The sequence below is a fragment of the Choristoneura fumiferana genome, chromosome 27 (genome assembly GCF_025370935.1).
Source record: "Choristoneura fumiferana chromosome 27, NRCan_CFum_1, whole genome shotgun sequence".
NCBI classification, from domain to species: Eukaryota; Metazoa; Arthropoda; class Insecta; order Lepidoptera; family Tortricidae; genus Choristoneura; species Choristoneura fumiferana.
The window spans coordinates 4601803-4621239 of record NC_133498.1 but is presented as its reverse complement, the minus strand read 5'-3'; the positions used below and the strand labels follow the sequence as shown (position 1 = coordinate 4621239).

General features: G+C 38.7%; 1 protein-coding gene across 2 annotated transcripts; it reads right to left on the bottom strand.

The window, feature by feature from the left end:
* Window positions 1-4652: 4652 nt before the first annotated feature.
* Window positions 4653-18904, bottom strand: LOC141443414 (spliceosome-associated protein CWC27 homolog). 2 transcript variants are annotated; one of them, XM_074108677.1, is made up of 10 exons: window positions 18678-18904; window positions 18356-18464; window positions 17548-17648; window positions 15878-16028; window positions 11814-12000; window positions 11232-11362; window positions 10402-10627; window positions 10086-10280; window positions 6680-6820; window positions 4653-4824 (listed from the first exon to the last, which is right to left on the bottom strand). In XM_074108677.1, the coding sequence occupies exons 1-10, from the start codon at window positions 18717-18719 to the stop codon at window positions 4782-4784; spliced, it is 1326 nt and encodes a 441-aa protein (XP_073964778.1). In that variant the 5' UTR covers window positions 18720-18904; the 3' UTR covers window positions 4653-4781. The 2 variants fall into 2 exon arrangements, with proteins under 2 accessions (XP_073964778.1, XP_073964777.1); XM_074108676.1 differs by lacking the exons at window positions 4653-4824; window positions 6680-6820 and adding an exon at window positions 8638-9648.
* Window positions 18905-19437: the final 533 nt, after the last annotated feature.

The window sequence follows — 19437 nt, the reverse complement described above, 5'->3', positions numbered from 1 at the left end:
ATGAAAAAATATTTTTGGGGTGTCTGAGGTTTTCAGTTATTTAATACACAACTTGTATGTACCGTATTTCATCTAAATCGGTTCAGCTTTCGCATTAATAATATTAGTAGGATAAAAATACAACATTAAAATTGAACCCTCTTTAAAGAAAATTCCGAACACTTTCAAAACACAATGAGGCAATAAGGATAGTCTTTACAGTATCAACTGTAAATTAACCTGTAAAATTGAAATCTAGACTAGTCTTTAATGGCGAAATTGGGTATCTTCCCACGATTGGGCGTTTTGGAAAGAAATCGCGGAAAAGGTCAACGAACTGATGCGAAACAAAGAGGTTGACGAGAGATTAGTGTGGATTTTTAATTTTTGGTATTAGAGGACGAGAGCCGTGGTGGCATAGCTTTGACCTATGGCCTCTCAAGCAGAGGATCGTGGGTTCAAACCCGGGCTCGCACCTCTGAGTTTTTCCAAAATTTATGTGCTAAATTACATTTGAAATTCGACTACGAGCTTCAAGGTGAAGGAAAATAATGTAAAACCTGCACAAACCTTATTTATTATTTACCTCGGTATTAGTCCGCCGGGCCTTCGAACAGGCATACTACTGAAGAAAACGATCTCCCTGGCAAGCATTTTCTGGCTCGCTCACATTTATGGCGATTTTTGAAATCTCAATTTTCACTTTTGCGTACATTCAAACGCTTTAATTTATTCAAAACACAACAAAAACATTATAAGCCAACCTTTTTTTGCTTTGCTTAATTAAAATTTATTCATGTCATAAGGATTAAAATGTAATCATGTCATAAGGGCAGACTAGCATTTTTTCTGCGCGTATACGCTCGTTTTTGGCATACGCACTTACACGCGGGCTACATTAAATCGAACACGCGTGTGCGCGCTCATTCGCGCGTGTTTGCTCGTATTTGGTTTGAAAGCACATGTTCTCGCTCGCGCTTATATGAGCTTATAATGTGCGTCAACGCTAAAAACAGAATATTATGTATACCTTCATCCGCCGCCTAACTTTGCCTAAAGTTCATTGCCACGACTATACCACAAAAACTATAAGGTATATATCCAATAATTGAATAGGCGCTTATACCGTTAAGCGATTCGAACACAATCCGGGAGTAACGTAAAGACGTCGCATAAAAAATGTATCTCAAAAATGCGTCAACACTGAGTATTAACTAATGAACTTTTAGACAGATTTATATGGCGCTTGGTATAGGTACATGTTCTTATTATGATCTTTATGTTTTTCGTTGACATAAAATGTAAAGCTATTATTTAAATAAGTGAAGAAACAAAAACAAAATTCACTAATGCCCTTTTATTATAATGAGAACAACATACCTACTTATTCTTGTTTTTTACCGTAGTATTTCTGTTCTTGTCCTGCCGTCTATAGTGGGGTATGTCCACATTAAGTTTTCTAACAATAAAACAAAGAGCAGTAATTACCAGTTTATCGCACCATCTGCAGACTCGCCAAATTAATGATTAATTCAATAATACGAGAAAACATGCGCTAGTGTTGGGAATAATATTTGTCGGTAATTTTTTTATCAAAATTTGCGATAACGACACATTTTTAAAGTATCCGGCGACCAGTACAAACAGACAAATTGAAAAACAGGGAATGGTCGATGTTCTGTTACAAGTAATGTTCAATACGGTGTTTGACTATTTTTAATATAATTTATAAATTAAAACTTCATAATTGTTGTTATCGAAAGAGAAATAGAGAAACATTTTTTAAGCTACCTTTACAAATAACAAAGTTATAAAGGTTTGAAGTTGAAGATTAGACAGAGAAAGAAATACTTGCATGAGACGTCACACGCAAGCGCCATACTTGCTGCATAGAGAAAAGCATTTGAAAAAGAGACGGGTATACAGATAAAAAAAACTATAAATTCTATTTTAAGCCGATTAAAGTTTTCTCTTCGCTAAACACTGTCTGTATATCAATATTTTTATAATAATATATAAGACATGGCAAATTCAGTAGTTGAGTTGTCAAATACCGTATTCATCTAAACCTTCATGTTTAAAAAAATGCGTTATGCGTGTGTGAAGGTATAACAAACTTACACAAACACACACACATACACTCACACACACACACCACACACTACTAGTTACTACAAACTTTCGCATTCATAATATTAATAGGATAGTTTTCAGATCTTTTTCGATATGGATGCCTCCTCCCTAGATAAGGCTCCGTCCACACTGACCCGTAAACTTTGACCGGCGTCTCACACGCCGCGGCATAAAGGCATTGTTGCTAATGGATGAGGCTAATGACACTTCACTTGCTGTGGGGTTCCGTGATGCATGGCTTTAAAGCCTTTATTTAACTAATACTGTTTCTTATGGTAAGTTACCTATGCGACAACAGGTCGTTTTGTTAGAATATTTTCAGGACAGAATAAAAAATAAATAAATAAATATCACGGGACAATTCACACCAATTAACCTAGTCCCAAAGTAAGCTTAGCAAAGCTTGTGTTATGGGTACTAAGCAACGGATAAATATAATTATATAGATAGATACATACTTAAATACATATTAAACACCCAAAACCCGAGAACAAACAATCGTATTTTCATACAAATATCTGCCCCGACAATGAACTCCCGAATGATGCCCGAGAATGAATTATTATTGAGGATTAATTGTTTTATTTTGAAACCTTGGGGCCATGGGGGGACACAAGGGCCGTAAAAGTAATGACAAAGTGGACGCCGCAACAAAAGAGCCCGAGAGGCAGGCCTAAAAAGCGTTGGAGTGACTGTGTGGAAGAAGATCTCAGGAGGATGGGAAAGTTTACCAGCTGGAAGAAGGTTGCCAGGCACCGTGACAACTGGAGGAAAATTGTGGAGGAGGCCAAGACCCACAGAGGGTTGTAGCGCCAGCGGAAGAAGAAGAAGGGGCCATGGGGGCCTAGTGCGCCGGCTATACGAAGATTTGTCGTCGCGCCTAATAGAGGCCTCGGGAGTATCGCTGTACAGCGAGGAAATACGGCCAGCCTTCTGGGCACCTTGCCCATTGACGGCGATTTACGCCAAATTTTCTACCTATAGTTTAAGTTTTATTAAAACTTTTGTTTCTTCTGTTGAAAATAAAACTTTTTTATTTCATTAAATGAAACAATCATTTCTTTTACATGACCATTTTATTATCGTGTAATTTGATGTAAAAATAATTATTATCTCTTATATTTAAATTTAATTGTGATATAGGATTGTTCCTTTTTTATATTTTATTTGATGACAATTATTTTGAATCATGTAGTATATTATCTATTTTGAACACTTGAGCCATTAAATCGCTGAAATTACTTTTTACATGCCTGCCTTGGCTAAACATATTATGGGAAATACCTAATTATTCCTGTAATGTAAGATCATAAGCTAACATATGTTTCTGTGAATAAACGAATCATTCATTCATTTAGACGACCAGATGGCCTAGTGGTTAGAGAACCTGACTACGAAGCTTGAGGTCCCGGGTTCGATTCCCGTGTCGGGGCAGATATTTGTATGAAAAATATGAATGTTTGTTTTCGGGTCTTGGGTGTTTAATATGTATTTAAGTATTTGGGCCAATCAACTTTTTACCGTCATTAATCTAACATTTTTAAAACAATTGCAGATTTTTGTAAGTAAACATGTTTTTTCTGTAATTTAATAGATGGTGTACATGAATACATGCCATCCTACGTAAGTTCAACCTATTAAACCGTGAAATATCTTGTTGGAAGTACGATTTTTTGGTAACGCCAGAGACAATTTTGGTAACGCAGGAGACGCCCAAAGTGTCGGTAAAATAGTTGATTGGCCTATTTATCTATCTATGTAATTATATTTATCCGTTGCTTAGTACCCATAACACAAGCATTGCTAAGCTTACTTTGGGACTAGGTCAATTGGTGTGAATTGTCCCGTGATATTTGTTTTTATTTATATTTATTTGTTATGGTCAAAATGTGCTATGGAGGCTAAAAGGGCTATGGAGAGGGCTATGCTCGGAGTTTCTCTGCGGGATAGAATCAGAAATGATGATATCCGCAATAGAACTAAGGTTACCGACATAGCTCGAAGAATTGCGAAACTGAAGTGGCAATGGGCGGGGCACATTGCTCGCAGGACTGATGGCCGATGGGGTCAGAAGGGTCTCGAATGGCGTCCGCGGACCGGGAGACGAGCTGTCGGTAGGCCTCCAACAAGATGGAGCGACGACCTGGTTAAGATCGCGGGATCGCGGTGGATGCGGAAAGCACAAGACCGGTCTGAGTGGAGAGCCTTGGGGGAGGCCTATGTCCAGCAGTGGACGTCTTTCGGCTGACATGATGATGATGATGATGGTCAAAATGTACATAATTTAGCGTTCACGATGGTGACGCACGATTCTTGGATGACGTACCCCCTTTAATGTTTTACTCTACAGTAATACATAATCTGTGAATGTTTCAAGTGTCTAACTAGTACAGCTCAAGAGATAAGCCCTGTAACAGACGGACGGACAGACAGACAGCGGAGTCTTAGTAACAGGGTACCGTTGGCACCCTTTGGGTACGGAATCCTAAAAATGTCTGTAACTAAGGGCGTCCTGCACAGAGATAAAAAAAAAACGAAACTCACATCGAATTCATTTATTGTCTATTTCTTACTCTTCTTCTCGGTCTTCTCTCTCTTTCTCTTGTTGATCGGGTTGCGGGGGTCATAGATGTCGAACCAATCGTCTCCCTTCGTCGAAGCGTCTCTTGCTAAGAGGGACCTTTTTCTTCGAAACGTAGCGTGTGGCCGAGCCTAGGATATTGAAAATAAATTGGTCATAGAGAAACCAAAAGATGCCATTAGAAGGACCAATAGACGGGATTAGGCTGCGTTTACACCAGGTAGGAATAAGCCGTGGTGGCCTAGTGGTTTGACCTATCGCCTCTCAAGCAGAGGGTCATGGGTTCAAACCCCGGCTCGCACCTCTGAGTTTTTCGAAAATCATGTGCGGAATTACATTTGAAATTAACCACGAGCTTTGCGGTGAAGGAAAACATCGTGAGGAAACCTGCACTATCCTGCGAAGCGATTCAATGGTGCGTGTGAAGTTCCCAATCCGCACTGGGCCCGCGTGGGAACTATGGCCCAAGCCCTCTTGTTCTGAGAGGAGGCCTGTGCCCAGCAGTGGGACGTATATAGGCTGGGATGGATGGACACCAGTTAGGGGTATGTGAGAGGATGTGTTGGGAGGGATGTACCAATAAAAACGCTTAATTTAACTATCCTCGATCCACTGAGCTGTTTACACTAAGACTGAAAAATATTTCAATTTCAATTTCAAAAAACTGGGGATTTACTACGAAATTCAAAAATCTAAGTTCGTTTTGTACTCTCTCACTCTCGTCTCGTGTTAAATAATGTTAGCGACCGTTAGCGGGACAGCAAGATACGAAGTTTGAGTTTTGCACTTTTTAGTATAGGGCCTGATGGTAAGAGATCACCACCGCCTATAAACATCTGGGTATTGCAGATGCGTAGCCAACCTAGAGGCCTAAGATGGGATACCTCAAGTGCCAGTAATTTCACCGGCTGTCTTACTCTCCACGCCGAAACACAACAGTGCAAGCACTGCTGCTTCACGGCAGGATTGGCGAGCAAGATGGTGGTAGCAATCCGGGCGGACCTTGCACAAGGTCCTACCACCTGCATACAGTTGTCAGAATGATCGTTTGTCAACTCTTTTTTCTCTGAATCCAATAATTGTTCAGAATCGTTATAAAACAAACTTAACCTAACCTATAGTTTTCTATAGGATGACCATGCGGTTGGAAAAAAAATTGCGTAAAGTAGGTACGCGAACTGTGGCGCTCTCCATTCTCGCACATCTCTGGTGGAAACGCAGCCTTTAGATCTTGCGATCTTTGTGTGTGTGGGGGGGGGGGGGTGTGTGTTTTTAATTCTTCTTCACGCTAAAAACGGCTAGACGGATTTGGGTGAAATTTGGTATGTAGATAGCTGGACATCTGGAATAACGGGTGTGTAATGATCGGTATAACAACATTTGATATAATTTGAAAGGATGGGAGCTTTACAGAACTTTTTTATAAAATAAACCTAACCTAACCTAACCCAAAGTACATCAAATCGAATTAATAACAATTTGGTTTTTAAGATAAATTACATTATATCAAATGAAAATTATATCACTTGTTGCATTATATCAATTGTTGTTATATCAATCAATGAAACACATGATGCAAATTTTCGGGAATTCCCAAGGGAAAATTTGCAGGTGGTAGGACCTTGTGCAAGGTCCGCCCGGATTGCTACCACCATCTTGCTCGCTAATCCTGCCGTGAAGCAGCAGTGCTTGCACTGTTGTGTTTCGGCGTGGAGAGTAAGACAGCCGGTGAAATTACTGGCACGTGAGGTATCCCATCTTAGGCCTCTAGGTTGGCAACGCGTCTGCAATACCCCTGGTGTTGCAGATGTTTATGGGCGGTGGTGATCTCTTACCATCAGGAGACCCATTTGCTCGTTTGCCATCCAGTCAAATAAAAAAAAATAAAAAAAAAGGGAGTTTTGTGAAATCTCGCAATGTCAATTCAACTGCTGTATTTAATGATTTATCCGTGGAAAGCCAGGGGTAAACACTAGTGATACATACCAGTCGTCAGAATTCAGGTCCTCATCCTCCTCCCCCCCTTTAGGCTCCGACCCCCCCGGCGGAGCGGGCATTAGTGCCTTCTCCTTTATGGCGTGCAACTTATTCTTGAACTTTGCTAAAAGATCCAGCGTGAAGCTTTCTCTGCAACAAACGAGGATTTTTTAAAGCTGTAAAAGACAACAAGTTTAATACAAATGTACCAACTCCCAATGTACAAATGTGTGTGTGAACTCGCAGCCCCTACTTTATGTGTATAAAGCTATACAACGAACTTCCCAAAGACATAAAGGAACTCCCGATTAAAATGTTTAAGAAAAAACTATATGCTTGGCTCTGAGAACTGTGTGTTTATTCTATAAGTAAAAGATTTCTTAAACAAGAAGCCCAAAAACGAGTAAACTTATTTTTAACTTTTAGATTAAGGTGATCGCTTTATTTTGCTTCATAAGTTTCACAGCTGAACAAAATCATGTGGTTTTTATTGTTTGCATGCTCAGAGGTGCGAGCCGGGGTTTGAACCCACGACCCTCTGCTTGAGAGGCGATAGGTCAAACCACTACGCCACCACGGCTTCATTTCACTCTCATTTCTTTCACGGGTTTTTGGAGTATTTTTTATTTCAACTCCAAATTTGTTACTTTTACGGTCATCCCGTGAAATCCAACGAAAATACAAACTGAAACATGGATGCACAGAAAAAACTCAGAAAAAGAGATCAGCGCTGGGAATCGAACCAAGGTCCTCAGCATTCCGTGCTGCGTGCCAAATGAGTAAATGTGTTATATATTGTTAAGCATTAACTGCGCTTCAAACACTAATTTTGTATGTATCACGTGCAAAAATTCAGTCCGTATAATTCAATTATCAATAATAAAATAAACGACTTTAAATTTTAAATTATATTTATTCATATGAAAACTGTTTTTACATGAAAATATTAAATCCGCTTAAATAATTTTTCAATAGTCTAATAATAATACTAACCATACATACTATACATACAACCATGTTTTTGGCTAATGGCCGAGCGGTGGCGCGCAGCAGTGGCAGCCTAGGGGGGCCCCGGTTTGGCATTGGCAAGCAACGAAAAAAAAAAAATTTCTTGCGTGACGGATGTCGCTTCGCTTGTAAATGTTTACGTGGTGTTCACGTGGTAAAATATTGACTAAAATTTGATTTTTTCCATTCAGTAAACATTCAAATCTGGAGGGTGCAAAATTAAAGATCGCCCCGGGCCTCAAAAACTCTTGGTCCGCCATTGGCGCGCAGTGCGCGTTTTGCAGCAGCCGCCGCAGGAGGGCTGCGAATTAGCCTGAAATATGTCGCTAAACTCGATTTACGACGTGGGTTATCCGGGTTTAATTCATTAAAAATGAGTCTCACGGTAGTCTAATCTTCAAAATCAGCTTTCTTGTTACTATTTATGATGGGATCAATATAGCTTGAGTTGAGTCTTCAATTTCGTGAACTTAATAAAATAATGCATGAAATTGACAGCTGTCACAGGGCTTTACTTAGAAGAACTTGGTTCCAGCACTATTACACAAAACTTCTTTTTGTTTCGGTTGTTAATTTCATGTTTCCTTTTAGCTCGCGTACCTAACGGTGTTGTATATTTGGCAAGTGAGTGTATAATAGTTATAATAATTATGTTTATGTACTAATGTTAATGTCTTTCAAAGCCATAAAATGAATAATATGTTTCATTGTTTACAAATTATCTATTTATGTAGTCTTATGTATAGTATTAAAACTGTGTAGTATATCTTTGTAGCGGTCCGAGGGTCACCAACGGTGCTGGCTGAAAATCAGCGCTGGGGTGTTTATTATTAACGCTTCAGCATTATGCTGAGCCAGTGTCCTATTCACAACCGCAATGACACATACTTTCCTACGTGTTGTCTATTTGTACTTAATTACTATTGTTGTGTCTTGTGTTGTGAATAAATGTATTTTTTCTTTTCTTTCTTTCTTTAAACATAAATTGACAGCTGTCACAGGGCTTTACTTAGAAGAACTTGGTTAATCATAAATTGACAGCTGTCACAGGGCTTTACTTAGAAGAACTTAGTTAAACATAAATTTACCTAATATCATTTAAACACTCGTCTAAGTCATCCGAATCGTTGATAATTGCCTCGTCCCAAGGCCCATAAATATTATCCTTATACTTCTGCCATCTGACAAACATGACTGGACAGTAAACTGTCAAAATTAACACCAAAATGACAAAATAAAACAACAAAGTCACCGACACGGAATACAAACAAACCAGAGCTAAACACAAAACTAAAATGCAAGATATTAAAAACAATCTAGTTCTTAACAACACTTTGAACAACTGTGGGCTTAGCACGAAGAAAATGACAGAAACTGTCAAAAGCACGAAAGCATCGAACGGTGTCGACAGACGTGACACTAAACACACAGAGGCAAATATGGCAGCGTTTATTGACAAAGAATTTGACACCAAAGCCACTGGCACGCTGTAGTCAAAGAAAATCAAATGCGTCAACATCATTATGACAGCCCAAGCGTAAATAGTGTCAGTGCTGACAGTATCTGTCAAAGTATGTAAAACTGGTGACACTAGGTAACCTATGACAACGTAAACTAAAACCGTTTTAAAATTACTCAAAATTGCGCTGCCTTCGGTAAACAAATACAGGATATAACTGACTATAGTTACAATTATAGATACATAGATGACTGTGTTTGTGTGCACCCAATCGTTGTACATGTACACGAATAAAATAGCATACAACACACACAAGGATAGTCTCAAAACAACGCGGAATGATCCTTCTACAGCTTGCCGTAAAGTCACTTTTTCAACGTATAAGTTTTTTCTAAGATCCTCCAAGAACTTTGAGTCCGTGTAGTTATCTGGGTATTCCCTATTTTCGTACAAATTCTTGACCCATGGTTTCTTTTTGAACGGTTTTCTTGCGACTTTCGTACGTCTGCTTCTGAAAAGACGTACGAAATATATTGTCTTCATTCTTCAATTTGTCACTCACTTATTTTAAACACGCAGTTCGCATGTCGAAAGATGTTTTTTTTTCATTAATACTGATATTATTAGGTAAATCAAAATTAAATTTGACAAATGCAAAGCTGAGCCGTTCATATTTGCACGAATACGCAAACCAACAAGACATGGTAGGACATTTTTAAAATATCTTAGTCATCATTTTCGCAAGACCGCCAGATTGCTGATTTGTGACCATTTCGTCGTTCCCCCATGTTGTCACGAATAAATATTTGCCTACTTTCTTTATTTTTCTTTTTCTTTAAATTTTTGACAACGCGCTCAATGGTGTTCGATTTTCTTTTTGTTTGAGTGCAAACATTTGTACAATGAACGAATGTCTGCTTAATACGAGTAAACATAAACGTAACTTACCTAGCAGCTCCCTTTTTAGGCAATTTTTCCTTCATCTTCTTATATTTCTCCTGTTCTTCTATATACTTCTTGTACATTTCGTTATCTTCTTCCAACTTCTTGCTCTCCTTTTCCTCTGGTACTTCCTCTTTTTTATCTTCTTTAGGCGCTTTCATCTCTTTCTTCAGTTGTTTTATTTCATTCCTTATTCTGTCTCTAAGAAAAGAAAAACAATACTTTAAAAGTAATATCTACTGTATTGTCACTGGTATTGCGTAGCGATGTGAAAAGATATAAATGTAGTGTAAGGTGGCCAGTAATTGACGATTTACCCTACCTTTCCTTCCTTCTTTCCTTGTCTCTCTCCATCCCAATATAATATTCTTCTTCTTCGCTCTCGCTCTTTCTCCTTTTATTATCCGGACTGTTGCTTCGCTCACGCTCTGGACTCCTCTTTTTGAGTTTATCTCTAATACTTGAAACTGCTGCCGCGGTTTCTTCTCTCTTTTCTTTTATTTCTTCTAATGTTGGTTCCTTTTCAATTTGATTCTGTTCTTCTAATTCTATAAAAAAATATGGTTATTAAAAATAAATATCCGACTGCCTAAAAAAAACTAAAAATGACTCAGTTTTCGACTTAGGGCCTCTAATAGCCTCTCGTTTGCGTATTTACCGCCCCTAAGACACGATATTTTTCTAGTGCATAAAGTAAAATCTTCGTCTAAGACCAAGGCAATCAGCCATAAACAAAAAAGTTTATATTTTTTATAACTCGTGTGGTGTCGGGTTAGAATTACACCTCTCCATTTCTTCCGCGCATTAAGTAAAATCTTTGTCTATGACTATGACCAAGGTTTCTATATATTTAAATATTTAATAATCAAAAAAAGTAAACATCAATCAAATCAATCAAAATAAATCTATAAAACTTAAAAAACATAATTATATAATAGTGCGTGTGAATCGAGCATTAAACCCATTTTCCCCTCGACGTGTCCATCCACCCTCACCGTACCGGCTCGGGTGCCTGTATAAACGTCTCGGCTAAAATGGCTCGTTTTATTCTCTTGTTGTACAATATACTAGGTATACTTAGTTGATGGTACGTTAAACTCAGTCATTAATGAGTCCGCTCCGCTCGCCGTAGAAACCGGGCTTTATACGTACCGGCAGCGGTCAGCTTGCTAAGCTTGGGGTCTTCCAACAGGTCGTGAGTGGACTTGGGCTTGCCCCGGTACTCCAGGGCTTCGCCTTCGTCCTCCTCCGCCTCTTCGCCGAACGAGAGCAGACCGAAGTTTCTGGAACAAAGCGTCACTCTAACATCTGTTAATAGCTGTTGCCCGGACTCTGTCGGCGTAGAATTTATTTATGGCTATCCTGCGGGAACTAAACAATTTTCCGGGATTAAAACTATCCTATATGTTTCCCCGGGACTCAAACAATCTGCATACCTACCGAATTTCATCTAAATCGGTTCAGCGGTTTAGACGTGAAGAGTACAAACAAACAGACTTACAAACTTCCACATTTACGTCTCCTGAGTTACGGGACAGAATAAAATACAGTAAAAAGTTGACCCAGATATCATCATCATCTCAACCGTAGGACGTCCACTGTTGGACATAGGCCTCCCTCATAGACCTCCAGTTGCTTCGGTTGGCAGCGGCTTGCATCCACCGTGAACCCGCGACTTTAACCAGGCCTTCGTCCACCCCGTTGGTGGACGTTGCTTGGTTGGTGTTAACTTACTTGACTCCCTGTCGTTCTTTCTTCTTCTTTTTCGGTGCCTCCACCGGCTTAGCAGCCACCCTGGGTTCGATATCAGTGAACGGGTTAATTAACACTTCACTGCTGGTAATTTTGTGAGGATGCTCCGGGCGGTCGTCCGGGCCTATAAGACCCTCGGTCAGCTTCAACACATTGTATATGGTTTCACCTGGAATTTGCCAATGTATGTTAAAATTATTAACTACTACTGTTCACCCGGTAATATAAGGGATCAAATCAGAAATGAGGTTTATTTTTTAATTTATGAGGACGCAAGGAAGCATTCTACACTTCCACTGACCGTAGATATAGTAGGTATAGTGTTGAGTTTTAGTTTTGTAACTAAGGGACCCCATACATCCCTGTATTATTATTATTCTTTCCTTTAATATTATGCTGTAGTTTTAAAGTATTTTTATTTGTAAGCAAGTAATTATTTTATTTTGAAAAAAATGACTTTCTGCCAAGTTTCTTGCGGCGCATTCTTCTTGGCAATGATGGTCTTTCCGAAAGCGCTGGTAGTTAACCAACAAAAAGCTGGAAAAACCCCAACTTTGTCACATCAAAGTTTGATATCTCAAAAACGGCTGAACCGATTTTGATGAAACATGTCTAAGAACCATCGCTAGACAGGCTGCTTTTAAATAAAAAACCCGCATTCAAATCGGTCCACCCGTTTAAGAGCTACGGTGCCACAGACAGACAGACACACACAGACACACATAGCGGTCAAACTTATAACACCCCTCTTTTTGTGTCGTGGGTTAAAAAATGGCATGTAAAAGTGCCCGTTGCGGCTTATTTACTGAATAAGTTAACGTACGCTTGGCTATGTAGGTAAAAGAGGGTCGGGGCGGGGCCAACCCCGACGTTTGGTCGGGGTTTGGTCACGCGCAGTAGATGCATTTGCAAATTCTCTAATATCTGTGTCTAGAGAAACAAGATTATTTGCCGCTCTATTATTATTATTATAAGTACTAAATTTAAAAATACTATATAAATTCGCCGAAGTGGTGATGGCGACTGTGTACAGACTACTCATGTTTCCTACACATAATACTAGTTATAACTATATTGTTTATATTACACCTAATACAAAAAATACGTAAGTACGAGTTACGCAACCGTAAAAGGTGATCATCTCGCGAAGCGAGCCAAAGACAAGCGAGCTAAAATCGAAACATACGGCACCGACGGCAGCGCAGTCTTACTAAAGAAAACTTAATTCTCCTTAAATTATCAGTGTGTGCGTGTGGCGGATGCGTGCGTACCGGCGCCAACCACACACACATTTGAGCCGCGCGATGTACTTTTGTTCGTAGTGAACCTACTTGTTCTCTTTTACTATGATTAGAACATTTTCATCATGGAACTTTTTGACAATGGACTCACTTTTTGGACCTGGACTTTGTGACCGTTGGACATTATATGCCCCTTTTTTTTAATAGCTTATATGTGTGCCACTGCTGGGCAAAGGCCTCCATTCTTGACCTCCTCCCACATTCCCTATTCAGAGCTACATCCGGCTACTCGCTCAGTTCTGCGTCCAGGTTGTCTCGCCATCTCCGCCTCGGTCTGCCTTGCACCCACCATGTGGCTGTGTGCGCCCATCTTAGAGGGTGCATCCGGCAGATATGCCCGGCCTAATCCCATTTAAGTTAGTTAGTTTAGTTTATATGCGCCTAAAGGTCTTAATTTTTTTATTTATTTATAAAGCATAATAATTAACTCAACAGAGTTTATCTGCCGCTGTCAAACGCTTATTTTATGAAAAATCTTGGGTCAGACACAGACTTGAATTTTTGAACATTACCCTAACATGAGACTCACTCATTGTAAATGACAACATAACGGACAACTCACGCCCGAAACCGAGTAGGTACAGTGACATGTCGAGCTAAACTCGATCACAGACGCGAGCCATCCGCCACGCTAGACTCTGACAGAGTGTTTAAAATCCAGAAGCGAGCTCTGCGCACGATGGCAGGATTAAGGCCTAGGGACTCTTGCAGGGACCAATTTAAGAAATTTGGGATATTGACGCATTCTTCGCAGTACGTTTACGATATTATTATGTTTGCACGCCAAAATATTAATTCGTTGAAACGTGTCAATATCCCAGGCAGAATAACCCGCCAGACCGGGCGACTGCAAGCAGTGCCGTCTTGGGCCCTAGGCTTTATGAACGGCTACCAGCGGACATAAAAAAAAAAACAAAAAGAAACGCCGCCAAAAAGACAACTAAAAAGTAAAAAATAATTATGCACTACCTACTCGTAGCTGTTGCCCGCGACTTCATGTACGAAGAATCCGTTTATCCCTATCCCGCGGGGACTATGCTGATTTCCCGCAAAATTAGCCTAAGTTAATTTAGTATAAGTACCTAGTAATATTTTTTTTTTCTAAGCGTCGTCGGTGTCGGGGGACCGCTAATGTTAACAGGAAACTAAAGTGCATGTGTTGTATTTTTTAAAGTACCTATTAACCTTTTTAAAGTACCTATTCCTATTGCATAAATTTGACTTAGATTTAAGTAAATTCTTGTTTTGCTTTTAATTATTATTATTGAATTGAATTCTAACTAGACATTTTAAATTTAGTTTTATTTTTTACTAGCTTATGCCGCGACTTCGTCTGCGCGGACCTAGGTTATCACGCAGTGGCGCCCTCTATCGGAATAAAAGTATCCTATGTTGATCCTTGGGGCTTAAACTGTCTCGATACAAAATTTCATCAAAATCCGTTCAGCGGTTTCGACGTGAAAGCGTAACAGACAGACAGACAGACAGACAGAGTTACTTTCGCATTTATAATATTAGTATGGATTCTCGCTGACAATTAATTGTAATAAGATTTATTTTTGTATACATTTGACGATCCTTTTGTGAATTTCTTGTAATTAACTGACATGTGTTTATAATGTATTTTTTCAAAAGGTAATAAATAAATCTAATCTAATCTGCTATCACTCAAAAGACTTGAAATTATTGTTGCGGAGCACAATGCACGCCAACAGCAGCTTTAACAATTTGCTTACATCTAACTGGTTTGGCACATATCTTATTACAGGGGTCAGATGGTAACTCATTAAGTATACTTGGTAAAATATACTGCCATGTGCGTTTACCGTATATATTAGTGCATTTTGGTACCACATAAATAATCTGTATTTTGTCAATAAACGATATAGGTAGTGCCACGTGTGATTACACACACAGCTACACGAAGAACTGACTGTATAAAAGAAGAATCAATGAAATTAATGAGTGAATGTCAAAATCTAGAGGCACTACCTATACCTACTGTGTTTTTTTTATAATATTTGTGGGACACTATACAGGCTACTTATTAAAAATATATATTGAAAATACAAACTGAAATATAGATGCACAGAAAAAAACCAGAAAAATAAGACCATCACTGGGAATCGAACCCAGGTCCTCGGTATTCCGTACCGCGTGCTATACCGCTACACCACTGATGGTCAACGGTACCGACACGAATTTCCCTATGCATCTCATATCTCAGCTTGTGTTTCTTACTTAGTCACTTAAGCAGCGACGCTAGCGACATCTATGCCGTAAGCCCTCAAACTTTTTTTCGGCATTCCTTTGGAACTAACCGCTCACCCGGACAAGAGATATCGTTTCTAAGCAATCAAATTAAGATTGGTTTTTTGGAATCTTTTTGTATTTTTTATTTCAATTCCAAATTTTTACTTTTACGGTCATCCCGTAAAACCGAAATTGAAAATACAAACTGAAATATAGATGCACAGAAAAAACCAGAAAAATAAGACCATCACTGGGAATCGAACCCAGGTCCTCGGTATTCCGTACCGCATTGGGTTCGATTCCCAGTGATGGTCTTATTTTTCTGGTTTTTTCTGTGCATCTATATTTCAGTTTGTATTTTCAATTTCGGTTTTACGGGATGACCGTAAAAGTAAAAATTTGGAATTGAAATAAAAAATACAAAAAGATTCCAAAAAACCAATCTTAAAAATATATATGTTTATATTTTTGTGGGATTGACAAGACAATTACCAGTAACCTTCCCAAATATGGTGTGTTTGTTTTGCAGTTCCGGCGTGGCAGCTAAAGTTATGAAGAACTGGGAGCCGTTGTCATCTTTCCCAGCATTGGCCATGGCCACCAGACCCCGTCGGTTGAACCGCAAACGAGTATGAAACTCATCCTGTAAATAATACAAATCAGAAAATAATAAAAAAATGGTTTTGCTATATTTATCGATCTTTATTTAATTGCTCTTCTCTACCACTCAAAAGTTGACTGGCAGAGATCTCTTCAGCGATATGTCCGCCTTTGTACTTAGCGCTTTCTTTTGTAACCTTTTTGTGTTTCCTTTCTGTACAATAAAGACTAAGTATAAACAAAAATTTTTTTTTCCTTTATTCTTTATAGTGTATTTTTTTTGCCCAAATAAACATTAAACACTAACCAACCTTCTCTTCTCCACTTAAAACCCACGCCCACTTAATACCACAAATTCTATCAGACAAACGACCAACATATGAAATGCTACACCTAGGCAAGGGGTTTCGTCTCGATGTTTTAGAATGCATGGAGATAATTAGATACAACAGTATGGGGTTTATTATTAATGAGCAGGTAAATTTAGTTTCATCTCCCTTGCTACGGCTTGGATCTAATTTCAGCAATGGTAGTTAATAAAACATGCCTTGACAGTAAATAAATAAAAATCAAGGTAGTTTTGAAGGATGGTTTAAAAAAATTATTAATAATTTGTGGGTAGTTTTGTTTTGTTTCATAAAACGTATGTGGGTACTTGGGGAGTTACAGTGACAAGTTAAAACGGTGGTCGTGGTTCGTTAGTCTAACAACTGGTAGCATGGTGTACGGTTGTGTCACTCTGAAGATGAGCTCTGGTTGAGTTCGAAACGCGTCAGTGTAGTGTGGTGGTGGTGATAGATGGGTTTGTGTGATTTGTGTGTGTTCTTACAGTGTGGAGGTGGAGGAACTGCATGAACACGCATATTTTGCATAAGCTTAGCTATCGTAAGGTCGCGGGTGAGCAAGGAAATGATTTTAGTGCAATAAATGTTAATTGTCAATCACGGATATCATATATTCAATGATTGAAAATACTTTTTCTAATTGGTTTCATTTGGTTGACTCATATAGAAAAATATCTAGTCTTTCAGAAACGTCAAATGCTACCTCAATGCCACGAGTCGCCAATGTGTAGTTACTATGTAACAGAAAAATGAAATCAAAAATGTATTTGTACATGGTTGAAAATACAAACTGAAATAAAGATGCACAGAAAAAACAGAAAAATAAGACCATCACTGGGAATCGAACCCAGGTCCTCGGTAATCCGTACCGCGTGCTATACCGCTACACCACTGATGGTCAACGGTACCGACACGAATTTCCCCTATGCACCTCATATCTCAGCTTGTTTGTTTCTTACTTAGTCACTTAAGCAGTGATGCTAGCGGCATCTATGCCGTAGCCCTCATTGAGAAACTTTTTTCGGCACTCCATTGGAACTAACCGCTCACCCGGACAAGAGATATTGTTACTAAGCAATCAAATTAAGATTAAAATCTTTAGAATTCGATTACCAGGGCGAGGATTACATACATTAATTGCACACATGTAAAACTTATAACATTGTTACGGGGATACCACAAAGGTATCTTTCATGGTTTTATGGAAAGGTTACTTACTTTAAACGGGGTTCCATATATTGACTCCCCTCCCGTCCCATCCCCATGTGGATCTCCCCCTTGGGCTATGAAGTCAGGCACCACTCTGTGAAATATTGTTCCTGGGGATGCAAATTATCAACTACTATTTGAAAACATCTCATCTCCTTGTGATTTTAAATTGATAATCAATAAATATAGCCGTGCTGGCCTAGGATCGTGGGTTAAAGCCCCGGCTCGCATGTCTGAGTTTTTGAAATTCATGTGCACAATTACATTCGAAATTTACCATGAGCTTTACGGGGAAGGAAAACATTGCGAAGAAACCTGCACACTACTGCGAAGCAATTTAATGGTGTGTGTGAAGTTCCCAATCCACACTGGGCCCACGTGGAAGCTACGGCTCAAGCCCTCCCATTCTGAGAGGAGGCCTGTGCCCAGCAGTGGGCAGCTGGAATGATGATGAATCAATAAATAAACTATGTACATTATTTAGCAATTTCTTATATTGCTTGTCTGTGAGTGACATGGTTAGTTAAGAGAGACAATTATGTTCTCTATTTTTAAATCAACTGTAGTCATATCCATATTACATATTGATGCTTGAAAGGAGAAATTGACTAAGCAACATTTTTTCTAAGATAACGAGCTATATACATATTTGGAATCAGTAAAATTACACACTATATTAAAAAAATGTTGCTTAGACAATTTCTCCTTTCAAACATTGATATGTACATTTTTTGGCATTCCACCCACCAGTATACAGTACCAATCAGAATAAACATTTTAACTATTTACTCTTATCTATCTATTAGGAGCTTCCTACCATTATAGTATCCTTCCAGACACAGTTGTATGAAGTTTCGGCAAGCTTTCGGAGCTTCTTTGGTCCATAGCTCTATATCTATTTCACCAACTGTTGTCTTTAGCAATACCTGAAATCATTAATAACTTATATTATATAAATAACTAATTGTTTTTCTTTTTCTTTCTTCTTAACGTTGCCAAATTTCTGTGAAAAATGCACGAATTGAAGACAAAAAAGATAAAAATTTTGACGAAAATCTGTCTCCATATTCTCCATAAGAGATTCACAGGCATACACTTGACAAACTTCATAAATATCTCTAAAAATCAAGTCAACAAACCTTTCCGAGCGCAGGCGGTTCTTGGATATAAATATTACTCATTTTCTTCCCTTCATTAAGTTCAAAGAACTGTAAGAAATTGCCAACACACGCACGAAATCAATGTTAATAAGTTATACGATATTTATTTTTAACAACTAGTACAGGACAGCTTTATTGAAATATAAAAAATATCAGCTTGATTTGATTGCAAATTGCAAAGCACTGTACGTATCGAACGAACGAACGATGACAGATTTCAATGTCACTGTGACAGTGACTGTTTTTATTTATTATTCTTTTCTCTAGGGGCAAAGGCAAAGGTTGAAAACCATACAGCCAAGTCTTAATTGTATTTTTTTCTTCTTTTGGTAGTTTTAGTAAGGCCAGATAGAGGCCAAGTCTTTAGTTAATTAAGCATATGAGCCAAGTCTTCGAGTCATGGTTTATAAAGGCTTCAAGCCTCGTCATTAGTTATAATATCCGAAGAAAGTATTAAGACGTTTTTTCACATCTAATTAATTACCGTAGGCGACAGGCTAGCAACCTGTCACTATTGTACCATTTTAGCCAAACTTAAAAGCTGAAATTGCTAAAAGTGACTCCGAAGCGGTAACGTTTCGTGTGCTCTGCCTAGCCTACTCCATTTGGGAATACAGACTTATTCATAAAAAGTTAGAGCCTCCTTGAAGGCTCCTTGAAGGCCCGATGCTAAAAAACATGATTCATAAACGTCTGTTAGCGCTAATCAGTCGATCAAGGCTCTGCTAAAGTTAGAGGA